This window comes from Ammodytes marinus (genome assembly GCF_949987685.1).
Source record: "Ammodytes marinus genome assembly, chromosome: 4".
Classification (NCBI taxonomy): Eukaryota; Metazoa; Chordata; class Actinopteri; order Uranoscopiformes; family Ammodytidae; genus Ammodytes; species Ammodytes marinus.
This window is the reverse complement of record NC_137233.1, coordinates 17,930,598-17,957,162: the sequence shown is the minus strand read 5'-3', so window position 1 is coordinate 17,957,162 and position 26,565 is coordinate 17,930,598. Positions and strand designations below refer to the sequence as shown.

The 26,565-nt window shown below is 41.5% G+C and overlaps 1 protein-coding gene across 1 annotated transcript; it reads left to right on the top strand.

Moving 5' to 3' along the window:
• Window positions 1–6,870: 6,870 nt before the first annotated feature.
• LOC307249886 (sodium-dependent neutral amino acid transporter SLC6A17-like) lies at window positions 6,871–25,620 on the top strand (the record flags this gene model as incomplete). Its single annotated transcript, XM_080026775.1, has 11 exons — window positions 6,871–7,153; window positions 9,951–10,108; window positions 10,957–11,083; window positions 21,114–21,295; window positions 21,395–21,505; window positions 21,599–21,840; window positions 23,502–23,694; window positions 23,780–23,972; window positions 24,237–24,396; window positions 24,566–24,728; window positions 25,225–25,620. The coding sequence occupies 11 exons, from the start codon at window positions 6,871–6,873 to the stop codon at window positions 25,618–25,620; spliced, it is 2,208 nt and encodes a 735-aa protein (XP_079882901.1).
• Between the last annotated feature and the right edge of the window lie 945 nt (window positions 25,621–26,565).

Genomic DNA, 26,565 nt, shown 5'->3' with positions numbered 1-26,565 from the left:
TACTTTAGTATTACCATGTACACATCTGGTCAATGATCCGACTCCTTTGTGATTTTTTCTACATAATGACATCTATTGCAGGTTGTCCGTCTGTCAACTCTCCCTGAGATTTCTCAATTTTTTAATCCCGATAAAGGGTTTTTACTGGGAGTTTTTTCTCAGCCGAGCTAAGGCCCTGCTTTGAACAGGGGAACCACCACCCTGGTCTGCCACTCACTTCTTGGGCTCTTTTCCCAGACTTGAGCCGGCCCTAGCCTTCAGGGGGCCCTAAGCGAAATATGATTAGGGGGCCCCTCTCCAATGTTAGTGCTGCTGAAACTATAGATCTTTGTTAAATATCATTCACACACCCAGTGTTTTCCGCTAGTGCCTCCACTGTGCGGCTATGCGAAAATATTTGACAGGCGAGATTCAGACCCTCCTAGGGGGGTCCGGGGGCATGCCCCCCCGGGATATTTTTTTAACCTTTTTAAAGTGAAATGCATGAATCTGGTGCACTTTGAGAGGAAAATGAAGAGGCTAAATCTGAGAAATTGTGTGAACAAATAATTTGGAGACACTGGGTCAGATGAATTAGAAGCTATTGAAGAAGGACACATTCATTTTCCATAAAAATATTAATATAGTAAGGCGTCCCCCTCCCGGGCCGGGCCCAGCAGCAGACCCGGGTTCGATTCCCACCCGCGGTCTATCTCTGCATGTCACTCCCCTCTCTGCCCCATTTCACCTCTGTCTCTCTGCACTATCAATAAAGCATAAAAATGCCCAAAAAATATCTTTAAAAAAAATATATATATATTAATATAAAATAAAATATTATGGAGAGTCCTCTGGGTTGGGCTTGGAGCTCTTTTTCTTTTACGGGACATATTTCTCTGTAATATAGTGAATGCATTTAAATGCAGTGTGAGGAACTAAGCAGAAGAACTCTGTTGTCCAGCTACTGTATCTTTTTTTCCACAGACAAGGCTGAAATAGGCTATAGACCAGGGCTATTCAATTAGTTTTGAATGGGGGCCGGTTGGTGGAAATGATCCAAAATGAGGGGCCAGAAAAAAATGCCTAAAATTGATGAGCATCACATCAATAGCTACATATACTGTAAAACACTACAACGACATAGGAGTGCATATATTGTCTTTATTTTATCAAATAGAGTTCACCAGCTTATCAAAAAAAAATCCCTATTTGATTAACATAGGTTGCCTGTTATTTAAGTGTTTAACAATCTTATCAGTTCAGGAAAACACAATAGGTTAGCTCTTCAACAGTTTATCAAAATACATAGAAATAAATGTACTCTAAGTGCAACAGCTTATCAAAATACAGGTAGGCCTAGGTTTACTGAGAGTGCAACAGCTTATCAAAAAACATAGAAATAAATGTAGGCTACTCTAAGTGCAACACCTTACAGTGGTTCCCCCCAAAAATGTGTTTGTCAAGGGGTCACTGCCCAGGGTCATGGGAGGCGCGGCGCGCTGCGCGGCGGCAAACATTTTGGCTGTATTTTGCTCAAAGATGCCAATGCACAGTACAGAAATAAACAACTGCTTATTTGACTACAAAAAAACTACAGACACTGACTTTACAGTTGTGCAATTTTGTTTGCTATGTGAAGGTACGAATTTTGTGCAAACATGCAAAGTTCTACTGGTGCAATATTATGCAGACACTAAATACAAATAATGGACAATACACTTACACTGCGGTACAATCGCGCCCGCAAAGCTGCATACACAGAGCAGCTGATAGAGAAAAGCTTGGAGACACATGTGCACATTTATTTACTGCAGATCGCGGCCTTTCGCGCAGTTATGACCATGCAAAAGCACACATCACACGTGCTAGTACATTGATTGTGCACCACTAAAAAAACTTTTTTTTGGGCCGGTCGGTAGTCAAGGCGGGGGCCAGTAAATATTCCTTCGCGGGCCGCACCTGGCCCGTGGGCCGCCTATTGAATAGCCCTGCTATAGACTATACACAGTGCATAGGCAACTGAGGGCAGCCCCATTTCCAATTGTTTTTAAATAAACTCAATACACACTGTGCATGGATGTGAACGTGACATGATCAGATCATTTCGGATTTCCTCCCAGATGAACTGATTAAATGTTTAGGCTATTAATTATCTAGACCAAAACATTTTATTCCTTTTTTTGTATGATAACTCACATTTGCACAATATGATGTTAATATCAAACACACAAACTAAAAAAAAAAAAAAAAAAAAAAAAATTTTTTGGAGGGGGCCCCCCAGGCAGTCGGGGGCCCTAAGCGGCCGCTTAGTTCGCTTATGCCTCGGGCCGGCTCTTCCATGCAATGTTGAAGAGACATCTCATCCAATACAGCCCTTCCACACCCCAAGCCTTCAGCACATCTGGACGGATATCATCAATCCCTGGGGCTCTGCCACAGTGGAGTTGTTTGACTAGCCTACCTCAGTGACTTCCACCAGGGAAATTGATGATGATGCCCAATTAACTTCTAGCTCTGATTCTGCCATAGAGGGTGTATAAGTCAGATTCAGGAGTTCCTAATATCCTTCTTCATCTGTTGCATTACCTCCTGGGTTGAGGTCAACACGACCCAACCTTACTGTACACAAAAATTCTCAGTTGCACTCCCAGAAGCACTTTGGTACCGGCCTGAAGTCATTCTTCTCTGAAGTCCCACACCCACTGCTTTGCCTCTGGTACCCTGTAACCGCTTCAGTAGGACGGCTTTCCTGACCTAGGTGTTCGAGGGTAACGGCTCCTTTAGCTACCTGCCGCAGCTTCAACAATGGAAGGACTCCATTCAGGGTCTACAGGAAGGCTGAATACTCTGAGCTACTGTTTGGTCCGTATGCACAGACAACAGTCATAGTTTTTCTTTCCCTCGCTCTTTCATGGTGTCTTTTGAACCATTTTTAGTCTGCCCGCTCGCCTTTGACCAATTTGCCCTGGGAGACCATACCAGGAGCACCAGGCTCAAGACAAAAAAGATATAGATGAAACTCTCCGAATAAAGCAGGACATTTAACTTGAATGTTATTGCTTATTTTACATCAATAAATGATCTACGTTGGATGGTAATATTAACATATATGTTGTTCTTCAAGTGCACAATGTCCTTCTTTTGTCGCTTTCACTGTATAATTAATGTATTGTTCATATATTTATTATAGGTTTTACTAATTTATTAAAATCAAGGCTTATTCATTGTTGAGCAGTGGAGGAAACGGGCATGCTCATCTGTTTCGCAACCTCACATGCTAACAAAACCTTAACACTATTTCTCTCCCCTTTAGGATCCCATGCTGCTTTTCCAGACAGGCCATGCTGAATCTCTTCCATTTTTTATCAATCGGAGCGGGAATGACAAAAGCTGCGTCAGACACTCTCTTCCTCAGGTAGGAGTGGATAACCTTGACAAATCCCATCCGTGCGCACAGTTTTTTGCCATGCTTTTTATCCTCTCTCTTTCAATCTCGTGCCCGTCTAGGGATGCTGTGATGGCCAGCAGTCTCAAACGACTAGTGAGTGGCGGGTGATAATTTTTGCATTGATGTTAATGGGAAGCGCTCTGTGCGTCACTGTGCGCCCCGACCCTCCACCCTGCATGTGAATTGTGGGCATGGCAGCATGTGATCCTCCGTCCTCCAGTGTCCTACGCGTGCTCAGTCAGAACCATAAAGTACATGCAGCTCAGCGGATGTATTCATGCCTCTCAGCAGATTTCCTCTGACACTTCCCTTCACAATAAATCCTGGATATTGTTGATCGTTGCTAAACTCACGGTGAGAAAGATTTTTTTTAATTTTTTTTTATTCTATTCCGGCAGAAAGTTCACACAGCTTTGGTGGAAGTGTCTAAGTTGCTTGGTGTTATGACTTAAACTCTCGTTTTGAGTCACCTAAAGTCGTCTCACAGTGTAGCGTTTGAATTGGCATCACGAGCGAAATGTGTTTGACTCAAAGGTCGGAAAAATAATTGCGTTTGTTTGACCTTGATTGTGTTTAAAAAAAACCTCGCATCATTCCCACAATGAGAGGTGGAACCAGAGATGACAAAACACTGACTAAATCAGCATCAGCACCAGATGTGTCGCGTGGTGGTCACAATGAGTGATCTGTGATGTGGTTAATAAGGGCGTCACGTGAGCTGAGGATGTTCTCTTCCTCTGTGTTTTTCAGCTAAAATATATATTTTTTTGATTGCTTCAATTTTAAACTTAAAGTAAAGAAAGTAAAGTGGGGAAAACAGATCAGTGGCTTCAGGCTTTGATCATCTCTTCTGTGGGTTGAGACTTGTGAAATTACAGGATCAGTAATAAACAATTGTGCGTTTGAACAGGACCGATGAATGAGGCATAAACCTGCATGGTCTGCTGTTCTACATCCATGTTATTGTCTCACTGGCAGTGGCTGGTAAAACTTCACTGCTACTGTATATTCAAATTAATGTGCAAATTATATAACTGATATCAAATGTACTGCTATGTTTATGAGTTTGGGATGTCTGACAATGAAAACAGTGGTGATGTGGAAGAGCATGTGATCACAGTTAGGGCTAAGCTTGTGACCTTGTTGGTTGCTTGGAAGTAACGAGAGGTGATTTGTGAACAGGAATGTCTGTATAAAATATGTGTACATAGGCAAAAGTTATGTGCTAGATGTGTAAGAGAGACCTGCAGCATTAATTATAGACGCTCTTTAAATAAACTGCGATGGACACACAGTTTTGAATAGTGTGTCCTGGTTAGAACTCAAACAATGAGTCAAGCATTCGATGGGCTGATTCCCACGATCATCAAAGAATATTTTTTTATCTGCAACTTCTTGGACCATGAATTATTACTTTTTCAAGCAAAAATTGCTAAACATTTCCTTATCCCAGCCTCTCATGTGGATTTGTTTTTCTTTGCCACATTGAATGTAAATCTTTAGGGTTTGCACAAAACAGGTCATTTGAATCTACTGAAGCTTGAGGACTTTTAAAGAAATGTTAAGACATTTTAGTTATTGTAAGGTTCAGCTCCAGTCCTGGTATGTCCACACTGAGAGTATCCTTTCCAAGAACATGGAGTCATAAAATGCCTATGTATGTTCAGTACAGTAGTCATTACTTATTACTTAAAATAAACTACATCTCTGTGCTGCACCCTGTGCTGCAGATGCAAGATTTGTTTAGAATAAGCAGGTCAACTAATTTAGGCGGTTTTAACAGATGCAATTTCACAGTATGTGGTAGTGAAATAATGCCCTGTAAATACTGAATGAATGAAAGTTTACAAAGAAATATACAAATATCAGAATAGAAGAATCAGATGATTGCACAGGTTATGTGGGCATGGGTAGTACAAGTATTTAGTTTTTAACTCTGATTTGGATATATAGATTTTCTTCAATCGACCCAGGAGAAATATAAGGTTGCAAGCACAAACGAAGCCTTTTTCCTGTCATGGAAAACAACTTATGTGGTATAAAAGTGCTTCACGCTGTCAGACTTGTGTGATTTAAAGGGATTTTTGGTTGGGTGAGTTGATACATGTATTCATTTCTCAGGGTTGTGGCCTCTGTTTAATATTACGTGTCATGTATACACTGTATAGGACAGGATCGAATGACAAGAAAAGCGGCACTAAGGGCTTTACAGTTAATGCACTCAGGATTATGAAGACTTGTGAATGGTTGTGGATTATTATTACATCATGGGGTCATCTTGACATGCAGGGGAGGAGGGAAATCTGTGGTGGGATTAAAAAAATATACAAACAAGGAAAGTAAATGCACATTCTGAACACAAGTCAGAGTGCTCATCACAGAAAGGAGCTCTGAGAGTGTTGGTTCGGAGTTTATGCACTTTGTGGAGTAGCTTTTAAAACAAGGAGACTTGAACATTGTGAGATTTAGTCATTTTTCAACAAATAACCATCAATTGTTTTGTAGTTTAGCTGCTGGTAGATATTAATATTGTAAAAAAAAACTACTCACTCATAAAGTAATGAACCCACACAGAGGGCTGGCGATGTGAATAGGGAGAGCACATGACGGCACGTCATCCAAAGCTTCATGTTGACTTCCTCCATTATGTTTGGGTTAAACCAACCACTCCCTGAAAGAGGGGCGAGGATGGATGGATGCTGCAGCAGAGGCTTCAGAGGATTATGGGATTTACAGAAGGAAAAAAAGATATAGCTTCAATACTTTTAAGCTTTGCAGAAAAAGGAAATTAAATAGAACAATTTACAGGATAGTAAATTTTTTCGGAAACAAAAAAATTCAATGAGAGACTAAGAGCTGTGATTTTTACTTTTCATTGTGAAATGTCTGTTCCAGTCCCTTGTGAGTATGTGTTGTAAGAATCGAGTGTAGGTAACGGACAGGTGTGACGAATGGTCTCCTGTCTATATGTTGACATCGATCATGGCTCTGGAGAGGCATAACTATGTGTTACAATCCAGTGTCCTATTACGGGCCTAACCGAGCGTAACCGAGCATTTAATGGAGGAATAATAGTGTCAGCAACTGTGTGAAGTGTTATTTAAGGATCACAACCGGGAAAAAGAGGCTTAAATGACTGTACACTAAATGAGCCTGTTGTCAAGGGCACAAATCAAACTATTTATTGGATATTTCTCCAATAATAGAACATTATGATATTTAAATGTTGATGAAGGCCCTGAGACACATTTATTCGTATTTGACCTTTCTGTTTTTCTGATGCAGGACTCAGGCCCAGACCTGAAATCCCACTGCAGCAACTCACAGAGAGCCTCATCCAATCACCTCTTCTCAACTATCCACCAGTATCACTTTCTCAGTCCTCTGCACCAGTCCTCTGCCCCACTCTCTGTTTCTCTCTCCATCCCCCTTTCCCGACCCTGATGCGTAAGAACAGCAAGGTGACGCAGCGCGAGCAGAGCCATGAGCCCGTCACAGAGTCAGTGGCCGACCTGCTCGCACACGAGGAGCCTGCTGACTACAAGAACAGCTCCCTGAATGTCGGCGGGGCCGCTGGGAAGAAAGTCCCGCAGATTGAGGTGCCTGAAAACGATGGACGACCCGCCTGGAACAGCAAACTGCAGTACATCCTGGCCCAGGTGGGCTTCTCTGTGGGCCTGGGGAATGTGTGGCGCTTCCCTTACCTGTGCCAGAAGAATGGAGGAGGTGAGTCACGGGTACAGCATTGCACAAGGCACAAAACAACATTAACCGGGGTCACTGCACTTAAGTAGACATTAACTACAAAGTTGATTTACTCTTGTCGTTCAGATGTTTCAAATCACTGACTTCAGCTAAACTAAAAGCCCTCAATGGTAGAACATACCATGAACCTTTGTAAAGGACAGTAATGCCCTTTGATAGTGTCTCCAACCCATTGGACAGCAACACATAGAGCGCTCCAATTTTCACAAGGATGTTTTATTTTCCTAATGATGACATTTAAGAGATAGCATACTCACAATGTTCTAAATATAGCAAATGTAAATGTATTCCACAAGTGGAATGTGTAAAGGATTAGATTCACCACCATAAAGAAATACAAAATTGTGTTCTACTCTCCTTGAAATAAAGACAAAATTAACTCCTGATGTTTCCTCTAGATAGATATTTTTGAATTATCATCTAGCTCAGACACCTGTCTAATAGCTGTTCACTTTTTAGTATCTTAAACCAAACCATCAAAAAACCAATGTGCCACTTCTGTGCGGCACAGATGTGTCAAGAGAGCCGCTGTCCTGTGCACAAAACAGCCAGGTCTAAATATAGCTGCACTATTGATCACTGCCGGCAGGACAGGCCAGGCTCAACTGATCCTCTGGTAAACAGAAAAGAGCCTGATAAAAAAAAGTTAAACTGCAATTGTATGGTGATAAGGGTTTATTTTTGTCTGCGGTGCACGTAATGGGAGACGTACACAGTGTAAACCTGTGTTCACTTTAAGGAATAACACCTTGTCAACATGGATTGACAGATATGCTGCTGCCTACGTTGCTCGGAATGTACCGCATAATGTTATTGCTGATTTACAGCCCGTGTCCGATTTACCAACCTATAATGGGGGATTTACTGACTGTAGACTCCCAGGCCAGACAGGTTATGTGACCCGTTGAGCGGCCATTTTTCACTCGGTAATTGTCGGCCTGGCAGCCAATTACAGACAGATTAAATGTCTGTGTTGTTTGGGAGTTATGACTGTGTGGGCATCTCTCTCTCTCTTTCTTCAGTTATTTCTCTTACTTCCCGTGCCTTTCCACATCCTTTATCATTTCTCCCTACGTGGTCTCATCTTTGTGCATCATTACTCCGCCATAAATCATCCCTATCAGGCTCCAGTTTAAATGAGCTGTGATGGAGTGGGTGTGTGCATGAAGCGTGTGTGTGTGAGGAACTTGGCAAGAAGCCCTAAACGTCCTCCGACTACATTTAACTTCACTATTGTCTCTATTTCAGCTTTTCTCTATTTAGCCCTTTACCTCATTTATTTCGCTTTGCCTCATTACCACGCCCAAATGGGTGTGCCGCTGTATGTGATTTCTACTTTTGATGTATTAATAGTTGTACGCAGGGCCGCCTTAATGCACGGGCTTACCTGGGCTGAAGCCCCAGGGCCTACAAAAATTTTTTTTTTTTTTTTTTTTTTTTTTTACTGTCTCAATATAGGCCCCTGATCTAAGAAGGCCCCGCACATTGTCATTTAAATAAATTATTGACTGGCTCATGATAGGCCCCTGATCTTAGGGGGGCGTAGAGAGATCAGGGGCCCATCATGAACCAGTAAAGAAAAAGGAAAGAAAATCACATTATTTTTGGCCTACGAAGATCAAGGGGCCTATCATTCACCAGTACATTTTTGTTATTTTTGTTTAAATAACATTGTTCGGGGCAACGCAGATCAAGGGCCTATATTGAGATGAGCCATTAAAAACAAAATTAAGAATTCAAAGAGAGAAGTAGCTTTGGGATAGGGGATTATAAAAAAAAAATTGGAATGCTGACTGACTGGATTTTTTAAACCTGTATATTTTTGTTTCTGCTTTTTGGTATTTCTGTGTCTCCAATTGATTTCAGAAAATAGCTCACATAGGACACAGTTGATTTAGCCTTAGTTTTCTTCTCAAAGTGCACCAGATTGATGCATTTTACTTTAAAAGGTTCACATTTTTCTTCCGGGGGGGCATGCCCCCGGACCCCCCTAGAAGGTCCTGGGTCCCCACCGCTGTCTCTTCAATAACTTGGAAAAACACAGTAACCAACCATGTGTGTTTGGTTATTAAAAGTCACTAGACCAGGAGGGGGTTTAAGTACATGTTACCTTAAGTGATTTTGTATTTCATCAATAGAGATATTGTGGTGTAGACTAACATGGCTTTAACGCATCTGTATTGTAAGACCGCCGCCCGGGGGGCCTACAAAACCTCTCAGCCCCAGGGCCTAGTGGCAGGTAAAAGCAGCCCTGGTTGTACGTGTTTTTCACTAGGATACAAGCAGTGGATTATGACTCACTACCCTTCACACATGAAGTGATATCCTGATTATGCCTCTCTGGATTAAGAGTCACATTTAGAACTCCATCAAAATGTAAAATGAATTGGTAGTTGAATAAATATATCTCACTTATATCTCCTTAATATGGCACTTTGTGAAAATTGGTGAGCAGTTAATGAAGGATACTGTACATAATTTAAGAATCCACTCCTACATTGTTGCACCATATGACGATTTAGATTTTACAGCAACGGCTCAACTTCTTATAAAGACTATATTTCGTTGGTTTATTATTTGTTCGGAAATTTATTTTGTGTCAGATAAATACAACAACAGCTAAACACACTGAAATTATGGACAGACATATTACTTCCATCGTTCTCTGTGTGGGATTCGCGTCCCCGTGTTTGTTTAACACATTTGCCTTGAAATGATTCATGCAGTATAAGATTAATGAGCCTCCCTGTTTCTGCAGGTGCCTATCTGGTTCCCTACTTCATCCTCCTTGTCATCATCGGCATCCCGCTCTTCTTCTTGGAGTTGGCTGTGGGTCAGAAGATCCGTCGAGGGAGCATTGGGGTCTGGAACTATGTCTGTCCCAGTCTGGGCGGGATAGGAATGTCCAGTCTAATGGTAAGAGAGTTAAAAAGGCGTTAATTTTTTTCTATTCTTTCCCTAAATCAGAGTCATCTATCATCTTGATAGCCGATAGCTTTGGGAAAGCAGCTGGACAGTAGCGTGGTGGAGAGAAAAACTGTGGGTCCACCCATTACAATCAGGGAGGTTGTAATGGGGAAACAGCTCAGACCATGCAGTTAAACAGAGACACATCTGCTGAATGTGCACAGGTTTTAGGATTTAAAACAAAAGCTTCTGTTCGGTCGGTTTTATTTATGAAGGTGCCTTTTTCTGCATGAACAAACACTTGAATATCTGTCTATTTCTCTAATTATCTATCTATCTATCTATCTATATATATATATATATATTCAATTTAAATGTATGGTTTTGCATGTCTTATGCAAGTTTATAGCAAGCAACAACTATGACATTGATATGGCCAAGAGCAGGATGAAGTTACAGGAACATCTGGAGACAGCACAGCAGCCTTGACCCAGCGTTAGCCTCTCTTGCGTTCTGACGTGTTGTGAGATTGAAAGGTAGCCTTTCTTTAGAGTTGCACAGCTGGTGCAGAAGCAGCTATAAATAACTTGCAGGAGATCAGTGTTGAAAAGAGAGTGCTTTAATTATTCATGCTTTCCCCAGCCTTATTTAGCTTGTGAATGTCTTGCCTGGCAAGACTGCTCACAAGGCTGACAGCAACATGGGACATGCATATAGCATGCTGTCTCATTTGCATACCATATTTTAATCTGTATATCTGTCTGTCTGTCTCTGTCTTTATCTATCTATTTATCTATCTATCTATCTATCTATCTATCTATCTATCTATCTATCTATCTATCTATCTATCTATCTAGGTGTGTGGTTTTGTGGGTCTCTACTATAATGTGATCATCGGCTGGAGCATCTTCTATTTCTTCCAGTCCTTTCAGTATCCGCTTCCATGGAGCGAATGTCCAATGAAAAGGAATGGGACACTTGCCAGTGAGTTACATTAAATACTTACTGAATCACATAAATAAAAAAATAAAAAATACTTACCTGAAAAGGAAAGTTCAAACAAACAAACACACAATGAAGAAGAAAACTAAATTGATCAATGAAAGAAATGTAATATAATTGCACATAAGTAGACACAACAAGATGGCCATGCTAGCAGCCTTGTGCGGCCATACAAAAGCAGTGTTTTGATCTAAATGCTAATGTCAGCATGCTAACATGCTCGCAATCATGACTCTAACATGCTGATGCAAAGTGCAGCTGAGGCTAACGGGACTGTCATTACCAATGGTGGCTCTAGAGGAAAAGTCAGGGGACGACCAAAGTCAGTAGGAGTTATCCTTTAGCAAATATGAATATCTGTGCAAAATTAAATGAGTCAATCAAGTGCTTTTTTAGATATTTCAGTCTTCACCAAATTTGTAGAAGACCAGACAACATGTCAAACCGTTAAAGTGACGCTGCAAGCATTGCTTAAAAGCATATAAGAAAATAAATATTTAGTGCAATAGGGCATATTAATCAATCAAAGGCAATGGAAAACAGTAGAGCATTTCCTGTCACTTATATTTGAAAGTGGCTCAAGTGTTTGCACAGTAAAACATCAGCAAGTTGGTTGCATCTGTGTACAGCATGAAAGCTAAGTGCAGACTTGATCTAAGAGAACTACTTGGTTTATTCTTCTTCATTCTTCATATGACCCACACACGTTATTTCAAATTCACGTAATAAGTCAAATGCCATTACATAGATTAATGCTTATGTCTAATATCAAGAGTGCATACATTTTCAGGATTATGTCATGTTTGGATCATATTCATTTCATTTGTGATAAATCTTTGTGATAGCATGTAAATGGTTCCCGCATTAAATCCTCAATGTTCACGCCCTACTGCAAGGTTAAGGATTAAATGTGCCTGCAGCCACAGACCATCCATACACCTGCAGCAAGTTGACCAGGCCAAAACCGTGTTAACTTCCTTACAACCTCCTGTCATGATTTCATCCAGATTAAAACCCTCTGAAATTTCATTAGAGGCGATAATAACATAAACCCGGGGGCCAAGAAACACTCAGCATGTGTATGACTCAGCAAGGCTGCTGGCAGAGAGGCGGGGAGCCGAGAGGCGGGAAGCCGAGATCCAGCCGCTCAGACTGAAGGACAGCAGCAGAGTGTTAAACATATTTATTTGCCAGCCCAGGAACGCTGTATGTGTGCTTCTCAGACATTGGCATCCCGCATGACAAGCATCATGACAACATCATGAAACCAGACTGTAATGAATTATCAATGGATTCAACAGAAGCCACCTTTGAATCATTTGATGTAGATTGACGCACCTCTATAAAGAGCTTTCGAATGAATGAATGAATGAATGAATGATATTTTTATTTTCGTGTCATGCCACACAAGTGGCCCATCCCACACAGGATTACAAGACACCGCTATAACTACACAAAGTGTGTAGTACAAACATGAAACAAAAAACAAACAAAAAAAAAACACTAAACATAAAGAGACATAGTCCTCCTTGCCCACGCCTTTTCAATAAAGTCAGCAATTAAAAAAGTTCTGTATTGGAACAGCCAAGCTAACATATCAGTATCACACATATAGTGAACTTCTTTTACATCGACTTTCTTGAATAAACTTAATCTCAAATCGTGGTAAAACGGACAATAAAAAATGAAATGAATTTCATTTTCAATTTCCTCAAGCTCACAAAAAGTACACAGCCTATTCTCCTCGCTAGTGCCCACCCACCGGCCTGACTCAATGTGTAAAGGGAGAATTCCTGACCTAATTTGTGCACACAGGGACCTCCTTCTTTTAGACAAATTATACAAAATATAGTTCTCCGTACCAAACAGATGTTTAATTTGACACAAAGTAAGCAGTTTAGGCATACCTCTTACTTCAGAGATCCAGGTCTCTCTCTTTTCAAGTGATAGCAATTCTTTTCCTATTTTGAGATTCATTTCCACTTTGTCTGTAAAGACATCCCCACAACCCAGACCCACATATAATTCATACACCTCACTTGCCCATCCTCCAATTTTATGCATGTCACATTCAAACACCTTTTTGGCTACTCTATTGTCATCCATCCTCAACAGCCTATTCCACAACCTCATAATACACACACTCCAACGCTCCCTACAGGAGTCCCACCCCATGTCTCCGGTTATAGCTGGTATTGGTGCAAATTTATGAACACCCATAAAATATCGGATGGCCCTGTTTTGGATTTTTTCACTCCCGGGAAAGTTTTTATAACCCCAGACCCCTGCCACATAATCCAACACAGGACACACACAAGCCTGGAAAAGTTTGGTGTATGTAAAAAAACCAATATCCTTCAGCATCTTAGTTTTGCCTATAACTCCACCAAGAGCTCTGCTGGCTGACTCAGAGAGAACTGTAGTACCCTTTGTGAAATGCATATGTTCATCCAGGTATAATCCTAGGTATTTATAACATTTTGTATAGTTCAGCTTTTTTTCTCCAAAATGAAATTGAAATGTACTAGTAGCTGAACGAGGATTCCTAAAATGCATTATTTCTGTTTTCTTTTCATTGATGGTCATTCTCCATTTACTGCACCAAGCTTCTGCACATGAGAGCATTCTTTGCAGATCTTCTTCTGAGTCAGCCATCAAAATAATATCATCTGCATATAAAAGTACACTTATGTTTTCCCCTCCAAACTGTACCCCACATCCTAATGATTTAATTGTATTGGCTAGATCATTTATATATACAGCGAAGAGAGTAGGCGATAAAGCATCTCCCTGCTTGACACCAGAGGAAGTGAAAAACCAGTTTGTAAGAAATTCATTCACCCTCACACATGACTCAGGTGCACTGTAAAGGGAACAGATTGCATGATAAAATTTGCCGTTTATACCATTCTGTATAAGCCTGTAAGCAAGAAGGTTTCTATTTATTAAGTCAAAAGCTTTCTGAAAATCAATGTAACAAAAAAATGTATGCGTATTCTCATGCAATCTATTTCGTACTATTGTACACACTGTGTAGATATGATCAATACAGGCCCTTTCCTTACGGAACCCATTCTGTTCCTCAACCAGTAATTTTTCTTTCTCCAAAAAAGTTGTTAACCTATCATTAAGCAGAGTGGAGTATAGTTTATAGACTGTGCTCATTAGACTGATACCTCTGTAATTAAGGGGCACTCTAGGGTCATCCTTCTGGGATTTTGGAATAGGATTTATAATAGATTTTTGCCACAACGAAGGTAATTTACTGGTTTCAAAACATTTTTTAAATAATATTAGGAAAATTTGGACCAACTGGGGAGATTTCAAAACTTCATTTGGAAGATCCTCTATACCAGTAGCTTTTCCGGGTTTAGCCTTGTTAATGACTCTTTGGACCTCCGATATAGAGATCTCTGCATTGAGCTCCTCATTATCTCGGAATTCTTCCCCAAGCATTTCTGCTTCTAGCCTACTTTTTATTTCACAGACATTAGCATAGAATTGTTCATCAAAACTTCCAGTGTCATTTGAAAATAATCCTGAAAAATCTTTTCCCCATTTGTTAAGTACCTGTGCACAATCATCTACTAAGTGTCCATCTTCACCCCATATCTCCATTGGAATTTTATTTGACCGCCTAGGTCCCAATTTATTAATCTCATTCCAGAATCCTTGGGGATTAGTGGTTTGAATCTGTTCCAGAAGCAAAACCTGACCTCTTTCATATCTACGTTTAAACAGCCGATATCTTTTATCAAATACATGTTGCCTCATCCTAAAGTTATTTAAGAAGTGCTGTTTATCTGCTCTATTCCCCTTACATTTTAAAAATAGTCGCTCAGAAGTGTGCATGTCATACCAAAGGTCTTGTAACTCTTTATTCCAGTAAGGTTTACTTATTTTGTGAGCTTTCTTTGACTTTGGAGTAGAATATTTATCCTGTGTGTATTTTCCCATTTCCTTATAAAGTACTTTGCATAAATCCTCATACCAGCAGTCCAGCTCTTTTTGAGTTCTGTGACATACTTCCAACCTATTCAAAAGCTCCAATAATGCTGAACGTCTCAACTCTGAACAAAGGAAATCATTTGGGAGTGTTCTACATATCTGTCTTTTATAATATATTTTACTTTCCACTTCGGCAATAGAATCAGACTTGGACATGTCACACCCTACATGAAAGGTCAAATTTAATAAGGAATGATCAGGTAATTTACTGTGTTCCCCAATAAGCTCCATGCAACCTGTGGCTTCAACTAATTGATTTGGTGTTAGCACTTTAAATGAAATACAGTTTTCTAAACAATTATGTGCTGCCAGAACATAATCTACAACTGCCTTGCCTTTAATTGACACAGAAGTATAATTATCGTCCAACGGACATATTCTCCCATTTATAAGACACATTTTAGAATCTCTTAGAAATTCAATTAAAGATTCACCATGTTTGTTTACGTACTCATCAAGTGCAACTCTTAATGGAACGTCGTCAATCTCTTTAAGGTAGTCATCCAAATTACCCACCCTACTATTGAAATCTCCACTTACATATACAGGTCCTTCTCATATAATTAGCATATTGTGATAAAGTTGATTATTTTCCATAATGTAATGATAATAATTGAACTTTCATATATTTTAGATTCATTGCACACCAACTGAAATATTTCAGGTCTTTTTTTGTTTTAATACTGATGATTTTGGCATACAGCTCATGAAAACCCCCAATTCCTATCTCAAAAAATTAGCATATTTCATCCGACCAATAAAAGAAAAGTGTTTTTAATACAAAAAAGTCAACCTTCAAATAATTATGTTCAGTTATGCACTCAATACTTGGTCGGGAATCCTTTCGCAGAAATGACTGCTTCAATGCGGCGTGGCATGGAGGCAATCCGCCTGTGGCACTGCTGAGGTGTTATGGAGGCCCAGGATGCTTCGATAGCGGCCTTAAGCTCATCCACAGTGTTGGGTCTGGTGTCTCTCAACTTCCTCTTCACAATGTCCCACAGATTCTCTATGGTGTTCAGGTCAGGAGAGTTGGCAGGCCAATTGAGCACAGTAATACCATGGTCAGTAAACCATTTACCAGTGGTTTTGGCACTGTGAGCAGGTGCCAGGTCTTGTTGAAAAATGAAATCTTCATCTCCATAAAGCTTTTCAGCAGATGGAAGCATGAAGTGCTCCAAAATCTCCTGATAGCTAGCTGCATTGACCCTGCCTTTGATAAAACACAGTGGACCAACACCAGCAGCTGACATGGCACCCCAGACCATCACTGACTGGGTACTTGACACTGGACTTCAGGCATTTTGGCATTTCCTTCTCCCCAGTCTTCCTCCAGACTCTGGCATCTTGACTTCCGAATGACATGCAAAATTTGCTTTCATCCGAAAAAAGTACTTTGGACCACTGAGCAACAGTCCAGTGCTGCTCCTCTGTAGCCCAGGTCAGGCGCTTCTGCCGCTGTTTCTGGTTCAAAAGTGGCTTGACCTGGGGAATGCGGCACCTGTAGCCCATTTCCTGCACACGCCTGTGCACGGTGGCTCTGGATGTTTCTACTCCAGACTCAGTCCACTGCTTCCGCAGGTCCCCCAAGGTCTGGAATCGGCCCTTCTCCACAATCCTCCTCAGGGTCCGGTCACCTCTTCTGGTTGTGCAGCGTTTTCTGCCACACTTTTTCCTTCCCACAGACTTCCCACTGAGGTGCCTTGATACAGCACTCTGGGAACAGCCTATTCGCTCAGAAATGTATTTCTGTGTCTTCCCCTCTTGCTTGAGGGTGTCAATGATGGCCCCCTGGACAGCAGTCAGGTCGGCAGTCTTACCCATGATTGCGGTTTTGAGTAATGAACCAGGCTGGGAGTTTTTAAACGCCTCAGGAATCTTTTGCAGGTGTTTAGAGTTAATTAGTTGATTCAGATGATTAGGTGAAGAGCTCGTTTAGAGTACCTTTTCATGATATGCTAATTTTTTGAGATAGGAATTTGGGGTTTTCATGAGCTGTATGCCAAAATCATCAGTATTAAAACAACAAAAGACCTGGAATATTTCAGTTGGTGTGCAATGAATCTAAAATATATGAAAGTTCAATTATTATCATTACATTATGGAAAATAATCAACTTTATCACAATATGCTAATTATATGAGAAGGACCTGTACAGCATCTGTGTGTGAACAAAGATAAATCTGGCTCAAAAGATGAGCAAAAAAACCTGATGCATCCCTTCCCCAGGGAGACATTTCTGGGGGCAGATAACATGTAAAAACAACAAAACAATAATCAGACTGCAGATGTTTAAATTGTAAACCAAGGATTCCGTGCATCTCTCTGTCCAAAACCTCGATTTTATACATTTTTAACAACTCAGATCGTACACAGAATCCCACTCCCCCAGAACCTTTAGGGGCCTTTACGTGCTTAAAGGCTGTTACTCCGCGAGAAGAAAGAACAAACTTCTCGGTGACAGAGCTGCGAGAAGAAGATGACGTCATTTTCTTCTCTCAGCTCTTGTTTAGCTGTTCTCGCAGCTTGTTCTCGACACATCACCCGGGCCGAACTTTCTTCTCGCAGCTTGTCCGAGAACTATTGTGTGATTGGTCAGTCTGAAGTCAATGAGGAAAGCGAAGTGAAATCAGCTGGCGCTACTGAGTCAATTACCATGGTAACAATGCGCCGCGGTGAGGAGTTCGGCAGTTGAGTTCTCGTGAAGTATGAAATGTCCAGACCAGAAAGAACTTCTCGCAGCTCTGTCACCGAGAACTTTGTTCTTTCTTCTCGCGGAGTATGGAACAGCCTTAAAGGCATTACATACTTCACGAGAACTCAACTGCCGAACTCCTCACCGCGGCGCATTGTTACCATGGTAATTGACTCAGTAGCGCCAGCTGATTTCACTTCGATTTCCTCATTGACTTCAGACTGACCAATCACACAATAGTTCTCGGACAAGCTGCGAGAAGAAAGTTCGGCCCGGGTGATGTGTCGAGAACAAGCTGCGAGAACAGCTAAACAAGAGCTCAGCTCTGTCACCGAGAACTTTGTTCTTTCTTCTCGCGGAGTATGTAACAGGCTTAACCCTGTTATTGCCAAACCACACATAGCCCTCTAAATCAATGGAGTCCTGTCCCTTTAAGTGGGTTTCGTTAAGGGAAATAATATCAGGTCGCACAGAGTTCAAAATAACAGTTCTTAACTCACAGTTCCGTACAGTCCATCCGTTAATGTTCCAATGTACAAGGGAAAGCGTTTCACCTGTCCGCTGCAGCGTCGATGCACCTTTTCAGGTAGGCCTATGCTCCGTCTCTTGCCTCGGTCTCCTCCTCCCGTTTGCTTCATTATCCTGATCCCGCTTGATCACTCGTCCATTACCAGTCACGAAAAAGTCTTTTCCTGATGGCATCTCAGCCAGAATGGTTCTGAAGTTAAGATCAATTAAACGCTCTGCATGAGATTTGGCTGAGCGCAGATACACTGTGCCGTATGTTTCACTTTCCTTTAACTTCTGCTTCCGACGTAGAACCGAAACTTTGTCTTGGACCGTGCCGAACTCCACTTTAAAGTGTAACTGCACCCTTTTACTTGTTTTTTGAGATATAAGCTGAATTAAATCACTATGTTGTTAAGGAACACATATATGCTGGTGTTAACGTTGAAAAAAATTGCAATATGTTAAATATCGGCAATTTAAGAAATGTTTTGTATTGTAAATCATTTTAGAACTTTACTAAGATTTGAAAAAAACTTTTTTCCATCGGGTTCGAAAAATGACGTACTACTGTACTTTTGGTACAGTAGTACGTCATCACGTCGCCGCAAAGCCGGTCACGCTCTTCATAGGTCCATGGCTGATCCATGAGCTACTACTGTTATACCATCCCTCCAAGGATGTTATTTTGGGGGTTAACACACTTCACTTCTATCGGCAGTGTGTCTGCATTATCTCACACTGTATAACACACACACACGGACCCGGACTTGTTCATTACTTCACTTGATTGACACACGCTACCGCTCGCTCGCTCGCTCTCCTCGCTCACACACACAGACACACACAGACTGCCGCTCGTTCACTTGCGCTACTCGGTCTCCTAACACTACGATAGAAACACCCGCCAACAATTTAGAATAAGAAAGTCCTCCACCTCAGACGACCCATCTGTGTGGCATATGAGCTCACTGTGTAGCGATAGTGCCGTTAGACTTTGTGTCACTCAATATTTCAATGAAGTCATGTCATTCAGATCTTCCTGAGTGACAGCTACTAGCAGCTAGCCCCCTCCTTCACAGACACCGCGCGCCCCCTCCCTCCCGAAAGTCGGCCGGCTGATGTCGGAATGTTTTAAAACAATGGTTCTCAAACGGAATTCAGAATCCATGGTCTGAAAGCATTTTTCAAAATCGTGCAGTAGCTCAAACAGGGGGTGCAGTTACCCTTTAATCAACCCCGGTCCACGGCCCCTCGGCAGAAGACGTTCCGCAGCCACCACCTGTGGCATCGGGTCACACAGCATTCCGTCCGACAGTAGCGACTTCACCCTCTCCGAAGCGATTTCTCCATCCCTGAACGGTAACCCCGAAACCATGATGGAAACCTCCGGGTTAAATTTGGGCTGCTTTATTTTAGTCAAATGCAGGCTTGATTCCATTTTTTCAATTCTCGTTCTCAGCTGACCAATCTCACAGTCCATATTATCTTGAATCTCTTTAGATTTTTTCTCAATCTCTGCTTTCAAATCATCCCTGTTTTCGTTGGCCAGCTCAGTTAAAGAACTTCGTAGTCTTGTCAATTTGACAATTTAATTGTTTTTCCAGGGATATATTCATTCCCTTTATTTTCTCCTCAATCGTCTTCTCCACGGATTGTTGCATGCAGTCAATTTTCCCATTGATTGCCTTCAGCTGTTGCGCTATGGCCTCCATGCCATCACTAGTCTCATTTTCGACTCCACAGCTTCGCAGACCCTCCTTGCCGCGTCCTTTCACGCTCATTTTAAGAATAGCAAATGTGCGTTCTTAAAAAGAGTTCTGGTATTCTTCTGGTAGAGTTGCGTATTATATTCCAATTAACTTTTCTCTTACTTTCAATCAAAATGTTTGGCAGCAGCGTCTTCTCACTCAGCGTCTCAATTCACCGCACCTTGTGTGATTTTTCTAAAAGCAGCTCTCTTGTTATCAGTCTCAGCACCATGAGGACGAGAAGCGAGCACTGAGCCTTTCATTGCATCTGTATGTGTTTGTGTGTCTGTGTAGGTTGAGTGTCGGCAAAGATAAATCTGAACTATCCTTTAGGATTTTGTGGAGAAACTCAACACTGCTTACTGTAAACTCATATGCCACACATATCTTGTCCAAGAGGTAACAAGAGAATATACTGTTTGTGCACTGGTTTTGTGAATTGGATATTAGAAGAGGTTAGTACATGTATCCTTTAGCTGGATTTACCAAAGAGAGGAGTAGAATAGTTGAAAATTGAGACACTGACCCTGAGCGAACCTCCTCATTCTCATTATAATTTCTCCTTCTGCCCGTTCCACAACATTCAAATAAGGGCTTGTTATTGGCAAGGACTTCACGATGCGATAAGCATGACAATACATATGTCGCGATACATTGAGATACGATGCATATTGCGATATAATATGGTATTCCATCTATAGTTCACTAAAAATTTAAAAACTGTTGCTCTGGGTGGTCTCAAAACATCATATCACATTATATTGATTTAGAGGACAGATTCAGTCAAAACAATTTAATTCAAAACTTAAATTCAAGTTTAAACCCCGGCAATTTGAGGCAACTAGCCATACTGGGATATCTAAAGGAGCAGTGGTAAAGGTTCACGACCCATTTAAAAAAAAAAATTTATATAAATATTATGATATACTGGCGAATCGATTTTTGTTTTGCACAGACCTAATCCAAATATCCTTGCTGCATCTTCACACCTGTTTATTTTCCTTCCATTACCTAAAGCTCTGTCTCCTTTCTGTCTGTTAAAAACATGCAGTTGTGGAGCCTGAGTGCGAGAAGAGCTCGGCAACAACCTATTTTTGGTACCGTCAGACTCTGAACACCACCAGCACCATCGCAGAGAGCGGCGGCCTCAACATCAAAATGACCCTGTCTCTGCTGGTGGCGTGGATCATCGTCTGCCTGGCTGTCATCAGAGGAATCGCCTCTTCCGGGAAGGTAGGCCTACCATAGAGGATGGATGTGACGAAAAATGTGGAGATCACCATTTTCCCTTTTTCCTGAAAGTATGGGTCTCTCCTTTTTTGACTTTCACAGGTGATGTACTTCAGCTCCCTTTTCCCCTACGTGGTGCTCTTCTGCTTTCTGGTCAGGGGTTTAATGCTGAAGGGATCGGTGGACGGAATCGCTCACATGTTCACCCCCAAGGTGAGATTGACAGAACTAATTCCATTGGTATTATTAATAATCAAATGTTCAGTAATACAGTTCAATGTGACTTTCTATCTCCGTCTCCGACAGCTGGAGAAAATGCTGGAGCCCCAGGTGTGGAGGGAGGCAGCCACCCAGGTCTTCTTCGCCCTGGGTCTGGGGTTCGGAGGAGTCATAGCCTTCTCCAGTTACAACAAGATCGACAACAACTGTCATTTTGACGCAGTACTAGTCTCGGTCATCAACTTCCTCACCTCTATTCTGGCCACGCTGGTCGTGTTCGCTGTGCTGGGCTTCAAGGCCAACATCATGAATGAAAAGTGTGTCGTGGAGTAAGTTCACACCTGCAGAAAGCCATTTATTGATGATGATGATGAATACTTTATTCCGGACTCAAAGTTCCATATAAAAGACAATACAAATACATGACAACACAAATACAAGGTCAACACAGATTAAAATACATACAAGCATCGATTCCAATGTTTCCACAACCCAGAGGAGTACCTTGTATCACTCTGTTTAGTGTCAGTGAGTGCAATTATTACTTTGTTTTTTGACTCTAGAAGTCAACACATACATTTGTACATTAAAATCCTCAACACAGCATGAAAGGTGGGGACATTACTAGTCACAAACAAAGAGCTAGCACTAGTCCATCTAGGAAGCTCAAGGAGGATCCTAAACGCATCATTATACGCTACCTGCAGCTTCTTCAGTTTAGCTGTTCTATATTTACACCAGAGGTGAGCTGTGTAAAATGGAGTACAGTAGGCTCTGAAGAGACTAACTTTAACATCATCCGTGCACATATGACATTTGCGTGCCAACATATTGGCCTGTGCATAAAGCTTACAGCACTGGCGCTGGACATCATCATCATCATCACATAGATCATCAGTGATGATGTGTCCTAAATACCGTATCTTCCTAACCACCTCTAGAGTACAGTCTGACAGTAAGAATGAAGGAAACGTTAGCTTCTAATCCTCCTTAGTTTTAGCAATCATAATAGCGCTCTTCACGCGGCTAAAATGTTGCTTTAGCGCGAGTGACGCATCTACGCGCCATGTACGCGCGTAAACCAATGGTTCCCTATGGAAAAATAGCCGATTTTATACGCGTCTGTACGCGTGTAACGCGTGTAGTGTGTTCGCACCTTTAGGATTGAACTTAATGTCATATCGGACTCCGTAGCTAGAGCACACGTTAAGCAGTTGCTGTAGCCCGGCACTATATGGAGACATGATGACCAAATCATCAGCGTATATGAGGTGGTTGATAAGACTCTCTCCCAACATACGTACAACCAGTCTTACATTCTTTAAGCTTCTTAGAAAGATCATCCATATACACATTAAATAACATAGGAGACAAAATTCCTCCTTGCCGCACTCCGTTACTTACACAGAAAGGAGCAGATAAAACATTGTCCCATTTAACCTGAAACGTTTGATGGGCATACCAAAACACTAGAATTCTCACAAAAAATGTAGGGGCACCCCTATCAAACAATTTTTCATGATTAATTCTATCAAATGCCTTTGATGCATCGATAAAACATAAGAATACAGATGAATTCAGGCTAGTGTACCTGAACACAATCTCTTTAAGAGCATATATACACAGGTCAGTGCCATGCTTTCTTTTGAACCCAAACTGATTGTCAGTAGTAAGGATATACATTTCTAGCTTGTTTAACAGTATTCTCTCCAGTACTTTAGACAAGATACTGGCTAATGCAATAGGTCGATAATTGTCAACATCTCTGAAAGGAAGAACACAAGAAAAGCTTGACCATATCAACCAATTCTTTGATTACACAAAATCATTATTTTTCTTTACATGTCTTTTATTGTTTAGCTTGATATCCTTGTTTAGTTGTACGTCTTTATCTGCTCTATTCTGAAAGCAAATGTGGACCAGGGTTACATCTCATCAACACACTTCACCCGTGAAGTTGATTCTGATTCTGGCCTTTTTATCTCTGTAGGAATGCAGAGAAGATCTTGGGATACCTCAACTCTAACGTTTTGAGTCACGATCTGATCCCTCCACACATGAACTTCTCCCATCTCTCCACGTCAGACTACGCCGAGATGTACGGGGTCATCAAGACGGTGAAAGAGGGCAGCTTCAACGAGCTGGGTCTGGAGCCTTGTCTCTTGGAAGACGAGCTAAACAAGGTACGTTTTTGGCATGTCGGTGTTCCAGCCACAGCCTGTTGTGTTTTGATACCTTTGAACTCCTCTGACCATCTCTCCTCTACAGTCTGTCCAGGGCACTGGCCTGGCCTTTATCGCCTTCACAGAAGCAATGACCCATTTTCCTGCGTCTCCGTTCTGGTCTGTCATGTTCTTCTTCATGCTCATCAACCTCGGTCTGGGCAGCATGATCGGCACCATGACCGGCATCACCACACCTGTCCTTGATGCCTACAAGGTCAAGAAGGAGCTTTTTACAGGTGAAACTCCCACACTTGCTGCCTCGATCAGGACAATTTATTAGTTCTAAGCAGTTGAAAGCCATTATTCAGCACTACCTTAAAGAGCATTTGGAAATAGGCTGCATTAGGCTTTGTATTATTCCCCAGGAGTGGAATGGATGCGAAACAACAAAGCTTGCTGGCGATGCATTTTTCTCATCAATTAGACCAACATTTTGAACCGTTTCTCATCTTTTCCTCTAAATGAGCACTACTTTCTCTTCTTCTCTGGGTTTGTTTCAGTGTGTTGCTGCATTGTGGCCTTCTTCTGTGGCCTGCTGTTTGTTCAACGCTCAGGGAATTACTATGTCACCATGTTTGACGATTACTCTGCCGGACTGCCTCTCACTGTGGTGGTCATCCTGGAAAATGTGTCTGTCGCTTGGATTTACGGCACAGAAAGGTACAACTAGCTGGAGGTTTGTGAGTGTGTATCTGCAGTTCATCATGCTCACATATTAATTATATAAGATATGAAACATTAACATTGAATGGAAGAGTGTTAAATAAGTGTGAAATTATAGAAAGGGATATGATCATTATTGTCTTTTTTGTTGTTCTGTCTCTGACAGGTTCATGCAGGATCTGGAAGACATGTTGGGTTTCCGACCATATCCGATCTATTTCTACCTGTGGAAGTACGTCTCCCCTTTCTGTCTCATTGTGCTCATCACAGCCACTGTCATAGAGATGGCCATCAGCCCACCGGGATACAATGCCTGGATCGAGGAGCTGGTCAGTCTGTGTGTGTGCAAGGCGTGTGTGCAAGCGTGAATACAAGCTGTTTATTTAAAAAAAAAAATAGGATTTTCTTCTTCAGGGTTTTTTTGTAAGTGTTTTCTAGACAGCTGAATCAACCAGTTCTATACTTAGATGGTGACGTTTGTAAAATTAGGCTACATTAATAAACATATTTGTAACTATCAAATTTTAGGTTTATTAATAATAGTGTCTGGGTTTTTTTACTGTTAAGGGATCCTTTATATATGCTCTAAACTTTTTTTATTATGTTTTTAAATCTCATTTTTGCCTCTTAGAGAATTTTTAGTCCCAAAAGACACTCGTGGAGACACATGTATCTGATATGACAAATTATGTGTCTCTGAATGTAGTTTGAAATCGAATATTTGATATTTGAATATATCATGTTCCTCTCCATTTGACTTTTTCTTTAGAATTCCTTTTTTTTTTTACACTGCATAATCACTTAACCCTCTCTGTGTGTCTGCAGGCTCAGGAGCGTTTTGAGAGCTACCCTCCGTGGGCACTGGCCATGTGCTTCTCGCTCATCGTAGTTGCTATGCTTCCTCTACCTGTTGTGTTCCTCGCCCGCCGCTTTGGCCTGATGTCAGACGGCTCCAATAAGCTGTCGGTCTCCTACCGCAAAACAATGATGAAGGACATGTCCAACCTCGAGGAGCAGGACGAGTCCAGATTCATCCTCGGGGCCAAGCCAGGCGAGGCCCCAGCGCCCGTCTGCAGACCCTTCCTCACTCCTGGAGGGAACAAACCTCAACTGGACCCCAATTCCCTGTCTCCAAACATCTGCTACGGTACGAGCTACCAGAACGCTGCCATCAGCCCCACTACACCCACCACGCCTGCCACACCAGAGTCTGACTCTTGACTTCTGACCAAAGCCCTCTCACACTCTCAGTCCCTACAGTTTACCTTTCAGCCATAAAGTTTCCTGCAGCGCAGAGAATCCCCAACAATGCTCTACTAACGCCACAAAACTCTATGTAGCCGACAAATTTTTCTGAATGCACGCATCCCAAAATTTCACCAAGGAAACACCTGCAGCAGCAGAAAAGAATTCACTCAAACACTGAGCTTAACAGAGGAGCATCTGTATCTGCTCTGTATGTAACTTCTCAGGGTTTATATGCCTAAAATAAAGTTCTGTGATCTGCTTGTTTTTGCCTTAGCATATAAGGATCCTCAGCAGACACAGCCACACTACAGTTAAATGCACATCCCCATCTGCACAGGGCATGGGAACTGAAAGAAAGAATGTGTAGTCCTGCTGGTTGAAAAGGTTTTCACTCATACTGGCGCAGAGAGCCATGATGAATATGAGTTTGGTCATTTTATGGTTAAAAGTCTGTTAGTGATTGTGTTGCCGCCCTCCGTAGTGGTACAGTGTGTCGTAGCCATACAGTGGAACACAAAATAAGTAGTTTTTTTATGAAATATTATGCAGAGGTTTCAGTGAGAACCTACAGTAAGTTTGACGCACACCTCTGATCTGATGCGTCGAGCTAGACACTTTTAATTGTGTAGATTTGTTTTCACAGGTCTCTGTGTATTGTTAACTATTCTTAAGGCTGCTTTTGGGACATCCATTCAATTCCCATGCTCCGCTGTGTTTTGTCTGTAGCTGTGTACCTTATAGTAATATAACATAGGATAATATTAGATTTCTGTTCCAAAGGCACGGTCTCATCATCCACTACACACATGTTATCACTTTCAGTTTCTCCACCAAAGAGTAAAAAGTAGACAACAAAACACTTGAACTCTACATATTTATATTAAAGAACAACAGATGGAAAAATTATGATTTGTGTTA